Here is a 12066-nt window from a genome sequence, read left to right on the forward strand (position 1 = left end):
CTGGAGGCTGGGCCACTGTGCCGGGCGCCGTGCCGGGCAGGGGGCCCCCCGTGGCGGGTCCAGGGTTCGTGTGTGCTCTGCTTCTCTGACACCTCCATGCTGGAGCCAGCCGCTCACTGCGCCCACTCGCCAAATTCATCCAAAGAAAATCATAAATGGTTGGTATTCGGACAAATAAACGACAAACTCGGGCTCTAAATGACCACTTTGTTGCCTAATTTTAAAAAAAAAAATCTCGATGAAGTTATACATTTGAAGAGTTTAGAGCTAAAGTGAAATCAGCTTTAGCAGGTCGATTTTGGCTTGGGGAGGAGTGCAATGCATTGTGGGTTATTATGTAGTATGATGTAGTGTAAACGTTTTGCATACTGTCTGATCGACTGAGTATGCAGGATGCAGTATGGGCAGTATGAGTATGTAAGGATGTAGTAAGCAGTATGCCGTTTCGAACACAGCCACAGTGATCTAATGAAAAATGGAGGAACGTGACCATCTGGAATTAAGGGGCTCGAACACTAGACAAGTGAGCAAACAACAGAGGCGAAGTTTTGATGCCAACTTCAAAGTGATGGTAATCAAGGCATCAGAAGCAAACTACTGTCATATGGCCAAGATATATTAGACTGAATTGTTAATGTTCATGAAATTGAATAGAACTTGAATTTGATGGTTATAAAGTTATTTACATCACTAATGCAGTTGTTGAACTTTTGAAGGTACTTATTTGTTGCTCATTCACTGAGTCACAGCCTCAGATTTTGAGAAAGGGAATAAAGTGTTTCATTTAATACTGCAGTACTATTTCTTGATCTTAAATCACATGAAACGTTATCTCTGTTGTTAGTTTTCCTAGAATAATTGTACAATAAAAAGTTGTTTTATGAGTAACCTTATTGTGTTCAACATATCTTTATTTTCACATAATGATATTTGAAAAATAGGGGTCATCTTATAATCAGAGCCGTCCTATATTTGGGCAAATATGGTAATTTTCATGAATCTTACAAACACCGGAAATGTTACTTACCTTGTGAAAAACCTTATATCCTCATCGGAGCCAGCAAAACGCTCCAAACAGAACTTGCTGCTGATAGTTATCTCCTCGAGTTGTTCTTTCAGCCTTGCTATTTCAGCTCTCAGCTCTTCTGCGTGGTGGAGGGACAGGTCCAGCGCAGCAGGCTCAGCACTGGCGCAGTAGTCATGATCAAGAGCTTCCTCGGATGGCTCGGCAATCTGCATGGGCTCCGTGCTGGGTCGTTCTGTCCGTTCCCAAACTCCAGGTCGTGGGGCTGGAACTGTGAAATTGTTCCACTGGAACAGCAACGGGACAGCTCCAGGTTTCAAACGTCTGCGTCCGGCCGGGGTTGGAGGTTCTATCTGGTCCGAGCTTTGAAAATGCCGGCTACACACTCGCGAGCTACTTTTAACAATAAAATTTGCTCTTCTAATATTAACGACCCACCGTTTCTGTAGTTCTGTGTTTTGAGGAAACGTATAGAAACTTAGGACTGAATTATAAGTAGCCGATGCTGTACACTGCGGCACACAACAGTGGTGGCTGGCAGCGCTGTCCCCCCGCCTTTGAAAACACACCTTTGTGCGTTTACATGTCATCCTGGCATGACGACAGATTAAATCAATCGGTATTAAAAATGAAAAAAACACTCAAAATATTACTCCGTATGCGGCTTTGGTGGCTTTGTTGCTAGCATCATAACAGCCAGTGCTAACCGGAAACTAACAACAATCCTGAGATTCTACCAGAACTACGTCAGCATCTCTTCTTCTTCTTCTTTGTGAAAAACTGTAGCATGCATACGTCATCATCTCTTGTGCAGAGAGCCTCTATGCCCAAACCTGTTCAATACAAAGACCTTGTCTGGAAAAAAAAAGAAAACTACAAAGCAGTGTTGTGATGTACTGTTCACTATCTCTCAATTTATTTTTTCATGTTATTAGCAAATTCAGAGAAAAAGAAAAAAAGTCACTTGGTTAATGCAGACTTTAATGTTGATAAGTGATCTTTAATGTCACTGATGTGATTTACATCAGGAATGTGATAGTTTATTTTTGTTATCTACATAAGACAGAAAACATAGTCTTTGTTGTGATGTATTCAAGTTCTGAAGTTTTATTACTTGACAGAGGGGATGTTGTAATATGTCATATATCCAATTATATAGTGCCCTACGCGGAGTGATATCACCAGCCCCATCACTACTGCTGTTACTTGTTGTATGTCAGTTGTCGGAAGTTACAATGGATAAAGAAAGTTTCTTTCACTCCTCTATGTGGTTATAAATCTCACCCAATAATACTTCAGAAAGAAGCAATAAGGATGACAGTGAACCAGAAAACTACAGACCTACTGCAAACAGTCACATCTGCCCTGAAGCTGGATGAATGTGTGACTGCTGTCAGTGTGTTGATCTGTTAGATAAGTGGTTCTCAGACTCTTTTCTGTGATGTGCCCCCTGTGATCAACTCATTCATTGAAGCACCCCCTGATTAAGCCTGTGCATTATTGGTTGAATTTAAGAGATACATAAAATACAGCACTACGTCATCAGTTTTTGATTTATTAAATTTTATAGCAGTGCAAAATATCAATAATTTGAAGAGGTGTTTCTTGAACACTTTAAAAAAAAAAGGTAAAATAAAAATTTAATTAAGTGATTCAATTATATTTTAAAAAAAAATTCTACACATAAAAGTAATCACCAACTTGAAGTGCCCTGTTTTGAATGATAACAGAGAACCATCTGGATTCATGATCTTAATTATGAACATGTGGAATGTGCCAGGTAGGGGTGACTGTTTGCACACTCCATGTCAAGATGTGAATGAAGTGTAGCCCCGCCCCTCAGTGATGTCAGGGGTTCCGACGCTAGTTAGCTTCACAGCTACAAACAAACAAAGCTTAAACTGCTCAATAATCAAAGGAATGACAATAGATATGAGTCACAGTGATGCTTATTGAAAGAGGAAGTATGGACATGAGTACTGTTGCCATTTCAGGCCAATAATACCAGCTTATAATGGCTTGTGACCGTGTGTTTGAAAACTCTTGTTAAGATGTGACAAGTGTAGCCCCGCCCCCTCAGTGACGTCACGGGATCCCGAAGCTAGCCAGCGTCGCAGCTATAAAAAAATGCTCATACTGCTCAGTAATCAAGAGACTGACAATAGATATGGATCACAGTCATGTTTATTGAAAGAAGTAGTATGGACATGAGTACTGTTGCCATGCCTTTTGACTGTCTGTCTGCACCCTCCTGTTAAGATGTGACCGAGCTGTAGCCCCGCCCCCTCGGTGACGTCAGGACCCATGCTACGGTTTCAATCATGCTAATATGAGCACGTGCAGCAGCAGAAGCAGCAGGGGAACAGTCACGACCTGACACATGTTCATTAAAGAAAGTTAAACAGTCACAAAAAGGTAACACGGTTTGAAACTTTATTGTAATTATGTTGTGGAACAGTGTTTGCAATGACAGCTGGGGTATAAATACCACAGAATTGGCTCGGTCCCTGTTTGACCCAGCACTGGGTGCACAATTTCACACAATTAAGGTTACATTTTAATGTAGCAGTTTTAAGAATGTAGAGCTGTCACTCACATTAACAGATTCCTTCCTCCCTAAGCTAAAGGAACAGAAAAAGAGGAGCTCAGTTTGTACAGGAGGAATAATGCCTGCGACTCCGGGCAGAATGAGCGATGACCAGGTAAAACCGTCCTGTTCCAAATGCTTGCCAAGGTACCTCTACCACCACGGCCTGGCTCTTTCCAGCACGGCACACAGCACGCAGAGCTTGGAGTTTTTCCAGAACTTCTCTTTGGAGGACACTGATGTGTTGGCTGTGACTTATCCCAAGTCAGGTAGAGTTCCTCTTGTTACTGCGTCTCTTGTCATCTCAGACAGCTCTTAATCTCTGGAGTTTAAGGACTTTTATTTAAAAGAAAAACTGTCTGCCCTCCTCTGCACTGCCTTGCTCATGGATCGGGTCCTGGTGTTGGACAGGCAGTGACATGGGGGCGATGGGCTGAGGGTGGTCTACAGGCTGGGTGGTGGAGGTAGCATGGCACAGGTAGACCAGGGGTGGGGGGCACTGAGGTTGGGATGGAAGGAGTAGGGTGGAGTGGGGGGGTGTCACAATGCCCTGCCCCGCAGCCCTCCGGCAGGGCATGCGCTGGGTCTTGAGGGCCTGGGATTGTGCTGTCTGGCTGCTGTGTGGAGTGGGGGGTCCCTGCCGGGGTCCCCTCATGAAACCCTGCCATCCAGGGACAAGGCAGTCTGATGGGTTCGGCGTGAACTGACCCGACTGACCTCGATGGAGGGGGGATCCCTCTTCTCCCCACAGTCCCTCCTCAAACCGACCACAACTCATGCAATAGGGCTTTGTGAGGCAGTGCCTGAGATTGTTGGGAGATATTTTACAGCATTTTTATCAGCTGAGGTGGGACAGTAGCCTACTGGAACTTTAAATTGTTCTCGGTTTCAAGTCAAACTCGTCTTAAAAAAAAAAAAAAAAAAATCAACATGTAAAGTAAAAACACAAAGTTCTTTTATTTTCTTTATTCAAATTTTTAGTCGTATGCATTTGATGAAATGCGCACTGAGAAAATATCAAGATTAACCCTCATCTCTCAAGCAACAAATGACACCATACGGAGATGAATAGAAATACTTTTTGTTGAACTTAAAACCCTTTAAAAGCTTATCAAGTCCGTTTAGTTAGTAACGATGAGCTTGTTTGATTTTGTGTATGAGCTCAGGTCAGTGTGCAAGGAATGGAGCATCAAGTACCTGAAAGGCATGAACATGTGCGTGCATGTTGTTTTTTTTAATTTTTTTATTTTTTGCTGCGTGATCAACATTTCCAAATATAAAATCAGGGTTTTTAATGATAAAAAATGTTCCAGAGGTTTTTCTTTTAAACAAATCATTGACTTTCAATCCCACATTGTAGCTTTTTTTTTTTTTAGCACTGCTAAACATTAAACTGAAACAAAACTCAACTTAACTGAAGCACAAAATACACACATTCTTGGCTGAGCTCCCGAAGTGACTGCATGAGGCAGACTCCCACTAAATCTTGGCTGAAACATGGGCTCAACTGTACTTTCTTGCAGGGACAATCTGGATGCAGGAGATCCTCCCACTGCTGCTGAATGGAGGGGATCTGACCCCAATCCATACCATCCCCAACTGGGATCGGGTCCCTTGGTTGGAAGAGAAAAGACTGGAAGTGGTTGTGGATCAGCTGAAGTCTCCTCGGGCCTTCATCACACATTTTCCCTACAATCTCATGCCTCCTTCTTTCCGCATCTCTAAAGCCAAGGTGAAAGACTGTGCCACATTTGCCTGTATATTTGTTTATTGAAGACACATTACATCCTTTGTTTTCTGTGTTTTGTTTCTTTTGTTTTTGTACGTAGGCAATCTATGTCATGAGAGACCCACGGGACGTTCTGGTGTCTTCGTTCTACTTCCACCAAATGGCCGAATTTCTTGAGGAACCGGGAACATTTGATGAATTTATTGGCAAATTTCTGGAGGGCAAAGGTCAGAACAGTCAAAACCACATTGTTAACCAAACTTTCATGTAGTTTAGTGGCATACCCAGAAAATTTCAGCAGTTTGGCAAAAACTGTAAATGAGGGTAAAGAGTACTTTGTGTAGTGGGAGAGTATCACAGCGCTCCTGTGTCTTTCTTTTCTGCAGTACCTTTTGGGAAGTGGGCCGATCATGTGAAGAGTTGGATGCACACAGAGCTGGGAGACAGAATAATGCACATTACTTATGAGGAAATGGTTCAGGTGAAGCAACTCTAGGTGTTCTGAAAGAAGTGACAGTAACAGGATGCTTTGGTCTTTGTGATAATATACAGTATGTTCCCACTAAAACACTCTGAGTGGTTCAACAATGTGTCAAACCAACATTATTTTTTTTTAAAAAAGTCCTAAATATATTCCAGTACCAGGAAATCTTAAACTCAGCTCAAACTCAAGCTGCTTCAAGTCAACATGTCACGCTGATAATGTCAATTTGATACCAAAGAAAAACAGTTTAACCAAAGAAAAGACTTGTTCCAATGTTCCTCTTTCAGGACCTGCCTGCAGCTCTCAGGCGCATGGCAGATTTCCTGGGCCGTAATCTGGACCCTGAAACCATTCAGAAGATTGCAGAGCAATGCTCTTTCCAGACCATGAAGAAGAACACAATGTCCAACTTCAGCCTGGTTCCCAAGGCTTACATGGATCACGACAAGTCTCCATTTCTTCGGAAAGGTATTCGAGACCCTGATGTTCAAGTTTAACTAGCATGGGGTTCAATCACAAGCCAAGTTTACTTTTGACCCATATAATCGGATTGTAAGATGAAGCCAAATGTACATGTGTCATATAAACACCCGAGTGGATCCACTTCACTTGGAATGAATTGTATTTTGGAGCCGATTGTCGTCTACACCGATCAATATTCCGCTCCGTGTCTCATGTAAACGCTGCCTGACAGTCAAGCGGATGAAACGGGGGATTATTTGTTCCGCACATGTGTTCCCTCGTACGTAGTGACGTGATGATGTGCGCAGTAAACGGGAAGCAGGAAAGTCAACAACAAGCAGAAGAACTCGACGGTGGTTGAAAAGCAGTTTTTGAATAAAAATCCCAAGAGAATAAACACTGGAGAGGCGAGATGGCTGCAAATTGCGCAACAGCGAGTTGTTCACAGAGCTTCATAGCAGACTATTCGTGGACCGCTGGTGTTATGAATTTGCTGGTTCCCTTGTCAATGAGTGATGTATTTCTGTGTAAACACATGCTGGTAACAGCAGATGTTAAAATAAGACTCACAAAACATGTGTTGTTCACAAGTTAACACAAACGCCAGTTAATTCGAAACACCCGAAGGCAGAGCAAAGCCCCGAGACACCGAGACGTGCCGCTCGGTGGGGCTGGGGGAGTGCTCGCTTCTTGAGAAGCGTATCATGGAGATGTTGGAACATTTTTTGAGCACATATCCAGCAGATAAACACACATTGCTCATTGCTGAGGACTGCTGGCTGCAAAGCCACAGACCTGAAAGTTCAGTGAGAGACTTTGTGTGCATGTCACAGAACGCTACCTAATCCACTTCACCCAGGGTCCTTGTAAACGAGGATTCATCGTGGATCGCGTTGTATACACATGCGTTTAACACAATTGTATTCAATCGGATTGAACAAACACCCATGTAAACTGGGCCACTTGTCAGTTTTTAGATGTGCTTGTTAGAGCGTATGACCATTGGAGGCTTACAACTCTGCAGACCGCCTCGTCACTGTACCACTGGTACCTGTGGTTAAAATGTCTGACTCTGCTTGTCTTATGTTTTGCTAAACCTCACAGATTCCTTGTGTTCCCATGTTTTGTGCCAGGTCAGGCTGGAGACTGGAGAAATCACTTCAGCTCAGAGCAGCTGGCCCGATTTTCATCTGTGATTCACAAAGAGCTGGAGGGTGAGAGCTGCTCTCTGTTCTGGAGCCTGGACACAACTGGAGGGAACGGATGTTGAAAATGAAGGAATGGAGTCCCATTAGATGCAGAAATTGTAACTGATTGGGTCTCAAATTTCAGTGTGTGTCTTTATCATGTATTGGTATTTATGTACTTGAACTTGATTGATTATTAATGTTTATGATCTGGTCCCACTATTAACAAAGTCAGTTCTAGAACCTGTTATGATTAAGATGTTACTGTTAAGATTTTACTGTTGACTTGCATATAATACTTTGGATACATAAATATCCAGTGAATAACGAAGAGCATATTTAAAGACACAGATGAGAGCAGATTAATTGTTTACAGAGTGCTGTAAATGATTAATCTTCTGCTACTGCATTGTTTATATGATTTTGTTTCTTGTATTTACTGGCACCTTAAAAACTTGATATAATGTGGAACTGTTAAGTATTTGTGGAAGAAAATAAGCACAATGCTGTATTCAAAAAGCAAAATTCAAAGTGTTAGGATGATATTGCATTGCTATGCATATATGCTTTCAAGAGATTATACAATGACAGATTAAATATTATCTGTAGTTAATTGATTAAACTAATCTCTTTTTAAATCTTACCTAAAAGCTGCTGAGAAAAGCCTTAAACTGGAGGTATTTTCATATAAAGTCGTTGCATTGTTTTGTCAGATCAACGGATTGAAATATCAAGAAGTGACTTGAAAAAGCTACTTGTTTTTAATAGACTTGAACAGATGTAGAGACGATTCCCAAGTCCTGCCTACAATCTTTAGTCTCGACCACTGGGAGGAATATTGTGTTTTTTTGTCACATCTCGCATGTTCCTTTGTTCTCATGTCCCTCCTCAGCTATAGTTGCTCATACTGCTTTTCTCTCTCACACAGGCTCACTCATACACTATCATACTCTCACACAAACAGTAGTACTGTACCCTGAGTGTATACCCTGCATATAAGAGACCAAGTATGAATTTCTCCCTTGTGCAACTCTTGTTGCACAAACCCAAGTTGGGGTTGAAAACCGTCTGTATGCTTTTGTAATTTCTTGTCTCTGTATTTCACAAAGTGAGGCTGCTCCAGATCACTAAATTAACCACCAATAAAAAAGAGTCATGTTTCATACCTTCGATCATTAATTTGTGACCAGATGGTCAAACTAATTGTACATAATCATGTTTCTGTGGGTCATTTTGAGTAACAGCTGCCATTGTTCTTCACTGAGTGGATGACTTCAAATGCTCTCAGTTGTGGTTGTATCAGACACAGATGAACATGATAAGTCACTCAAATTACTACGTAAATTCACACCCCATCACTATTCAACAGTATGAGCTGGTTGATCCATTTCCTGTTTTATAGACTCGGTACTACTTGTCAGGATTGTCACAGACTTAGAGGAGTCCTTTACAAGAAGTGGCATCCTTTTTGAATGGATCACACACTCCATAGAGGTAGACAGAACATGTTAATCTCATCGTACGGGAAAGCACATCAGCAAAAAAACAATTTGTTGGAAACCACAATGTTTCGTTGTGAAAAACTGACGTAAAATATATTAAAAAAAAAACCCACATGGTGAATCTTGTGGTTTATATTGACAATATTCCTGCAGAGGGGAGTATTCATTCCAAAGACACATGATAAGTCAATCAGACACCATCCATCCATCAATCCCATGCAGGATTACAGGGGGCTGGAGCTGATCCAAGGGTAAGGTACAGGTCTTTACTCCATCAGAGAGCAAACAGAGAGACAGACAAGCACACAGTCTCTCGGGGGATGAGGCCTCAGAGCACCCCAGTGAAAACTGATCCATCTGTGCCATTTGTAACTCCATCATACAGGGCTGATATTGCTGCCGCATACACCTTCAAGCTTTCAAGGTAGATGGAAGGTGACTTCCCTCCAGAGGAGCCTGCAAGAATCTAGAACCAAAGGGACTGGGCAGAGCACGGTGTCTTCCCTGTGGATTGTACAGGTGGACGGCGCTTTGACCTTCAGGGTGATCTGGCTGACAGGCTTAGTGCAACTGCTCAACAGCGAGAGAGTCCGTGTAGCATGAGACCCATGCCTAAGGTTGCCAGAAGGGGGCCACCAGCAACAGCATGAGGCCCTCCTGAAGAATTCTCTGGTGCTGTCTGTCAGATCAGAGGGAGCGGCAAAGTTAAGGCTGGTCCATGCTTCACATGTACGCGTTTCCGCGTCCGCTTTGGAAGGTCCGCGCACCACCGATGCGGACGCGCTTTCTCCCATGCTACATTTTGAGCTCAGCTGTGCGCGTCTCATGCAGGCGCGGTGATCCACGCAGCCTCGACAAGCTTTTCCAGCTCTACAGACTGTTTATCTGCTCCTTTATTACGGATTATTTAGAGAAAATTAAGCACATACATTGTCAGTAAATTATCTTTAAGTATTAAAGTTGATTTAGCCTTTTTTTTTTCTGTTTCTGAATCACGGGGCGGCGCCGGAGCGATTAGTTACTTTTTCACTTCTGTCTGCAGACCTTCTCCTCCCTCCAGACAGTCTCTCTCTCTTTCCACGAGTTTTTCACTCTTTCGGTTTCTTTAAGTGGAGCCATCAGGCTGTAGCTCTGTCTACTTTCACTTTTACCGTCATGTTTTGTTTGCTATGGCGCTCTGGCGCAGGCGCACACTTCCGTGACCTGCGCGCAATGCGCAACGCGGTCTTAAATTCTGGCTGCTGCGCAGACGTCCGCGGATCGGTCCGCGCGGACCCTAGCGGACAGGAATTCATGACGATTTTTAGGTCACATGGACCAACGCTCAACGCGCACCCATGCGGACATGTGAAGCATGGACGGGCCTTTACTCCATCTTGACCCAGAGGTTGGCAATCCCCTCAGGGAAAAGCAGTGGTTCAGTCCCTCTGAGGTGAGCCCCGCCCTGCCAAGAAAGCCCAAATCATGTGCTCCACCTCTAGGTCGAGGCACCACCCTCCTGATGAAGGGCTCTGATGAGTCAGCTAGTGGGCTCAGTCCCCTGGCAGATAAGTGACCAATAGGCTGGCTAGACAGGTTGCAGCCTACCTGAGAAGTCAATGGGAGACCTGCCACAACCGGCCGGACTTGGTGCCACCCTGGTGGTTTCTGGGGACGATCGAGGTGTTGTCTGGCCGTACAATTACACGCCTTCCCCTCACATATGGCCAAGAAGCATTTCAGGACCATTTGTACTGCTCCAGCGCACTGATGTGATCTGCGCCACCTTGAGCAGACCACTGTCCCTGAACTGCCTTGCCACACCAGATGGCACCCTACCTGGAAGGACCGGCATTCATGGTGACAGTCTCTTGGTGGGCTGGGGCCACACCCAATGAGATTTCCTCGACAGGAAGTCCTGTTTTTCCACGATGCAGGAGCAGGAGGCGGTGCTGCAACACTCTGAGCCTCTGGCCATGGTGCTACTCGGCGTCCAAGCATGATCCATCCAACCAACTCCCCAAGAGTGTAATGGCAACAGGCCTGCTCCTTTGGCCCCAAGGGGCCCTCAGGGGGGCCTCACGGGGGCCCCAGAGGGGTGCTGACGAGACCCACAGCTCAGGGCTGCCTGAAAGGAAAGTAGGCAGGGGTACGCAGGACCGCAGCAGACCTTTGCAGAGGTTGCTGGGGACTACAGCCCCCAATAGAGCGAAAACAACGAGGCGGTGGGTGGGGATGTGGAACGTCTCTATGTAGCAAGCCCAGAAGGACCCCTGAAGATCCCCTGAAGCAGAAAACCACAAACACAGAGGAGGGCCACCGATACCACTGGAAAAGGCAATTACAGAAGCAGACTGAAACTGCTGCAGCACCTCCAGCCATAGATGCTCTAAAGTTGCACACATGAGAGCCTGCAACATGTAATGTATTACCTCAATTAGCGAGCTCCGAGCCACTGATGTTGACCACGGTTCAGAACCATTGGAGGTCCGGCCACTCTCAGTTTGTGGTTAACAGCCACGGTGGGGCCCGATAAGCCGGAAAGAAAGCACATAGTGGCCTACAAGCAGCGGCTACGCAAATTCTAGCCATGTTGCAAAACAACTAAGATCTGATAAGCCGATCGAAGGGCGCGTGAATGGTGTTGGACACGTCGCAAACAGCCGCGGCTGGCACGTCAACAACCCAGGGGAAGGCCAGCCAGTACGTGGCTACCGAGGAACCAGTACAAACTGGAGCAATACCGCCATACCACACACGAGTAAGCTCCAGTGCCTGAGTGATTCTCGGGGGAGGAGAGCAAGGCCGCTGAACCCACCAACTCTCATTCAACAGAAAGGATTCAACATCCTTATCGCCTGCCGGCAGGTTAAGAGTAAATGCCTCAACCAGAGGAGAAGCCACAGCAGTGTCAACCTATCCTTAGATGGAAGGTGAAAAAGGGAGTATCCACGGCTGCAGTCTTTGAAGGGCGAATTGTTGCTGCTCCGACCAACATGATGACAAGGCCACCAGTGACGCAGTATAATGCTGTATAGGCTAGTCCCGGAATCTTTAAGCTGTACTAAGCTGTATACAAACTGTGCACAAGAAGAAAAGAGGAATCGACCCT

The 12066-nt window shown here is 44.6% G+C and overlaps 1 protein-coding gene across 1 annotated transcript; it reads left to right on the forward strand.

Moving 5' to 3' along the window:
• The first annotated feature begins 2160 nt into the window (after positions 1-2160).
• Positions 2161-7604, forward strand: LOC115396366 (sulfotransferase family cytosolic 2B member 1-like). The gene is made up of 7 exons (XM_030102222.1): positions 2161-2213; positions 3795-3880; positions 5135-5343; positions 5441-5567; positions 5727-5821; positions 6112-6292; positions 7420-7604. Exons 1-7 carry the CDS (start codon positions 2161-2163, stop codon positions 7554-7556), a joined length of 888 nt encoding a protein of 295 aa, XP_029958082.1. The 3' UTR covers positions 7557-7604.
• The last annotated feature ends 4462 nt before the right edge of the window (positions 7605-12066 follow it).

The sequence above is a fragment of the Salarias fasciatus genome, chromosome 11, assembly GCF_902148845.1.
Source record: "Salarias fasciatus chromosome 11, fSalaFa1.1, whole genome shotgun sequence".
Classification (NCBI taxonomy): Eukaryota; Metazoa; Chordata; class Actinopteri; order Blenniiformes; family Blenniidae; genus Salarias; species Salarias fasciatus.

What these genes read in the sequence shown, in the direction of transcription:
- LOC115396366 (XM_030102222.1), top strand. Translation starts at nt 2,161, where the DNA reads ATGTCATATATCCAATTATATAGTGCCCTACGCGGAGTGATATCACCA. An exon ending in GGAGTGATATCACCAGCCCC is followed by an intron (nt 2,214 to 3,794) that starts ATCACTACTGCT and finishes TCTTTCCAGCAC; the next exon opens with GGCACACAGCACGCAGAGCT. An exon ending in CTTATGAGGAAATGGTTCAG is followed by an intron (nt 5,822 to 6,111) that starts GTGAAGCAACTC and finishes TTCCTCTTTCAG; the next exon opens with GACCTGCCTGCAGCTCTCAG.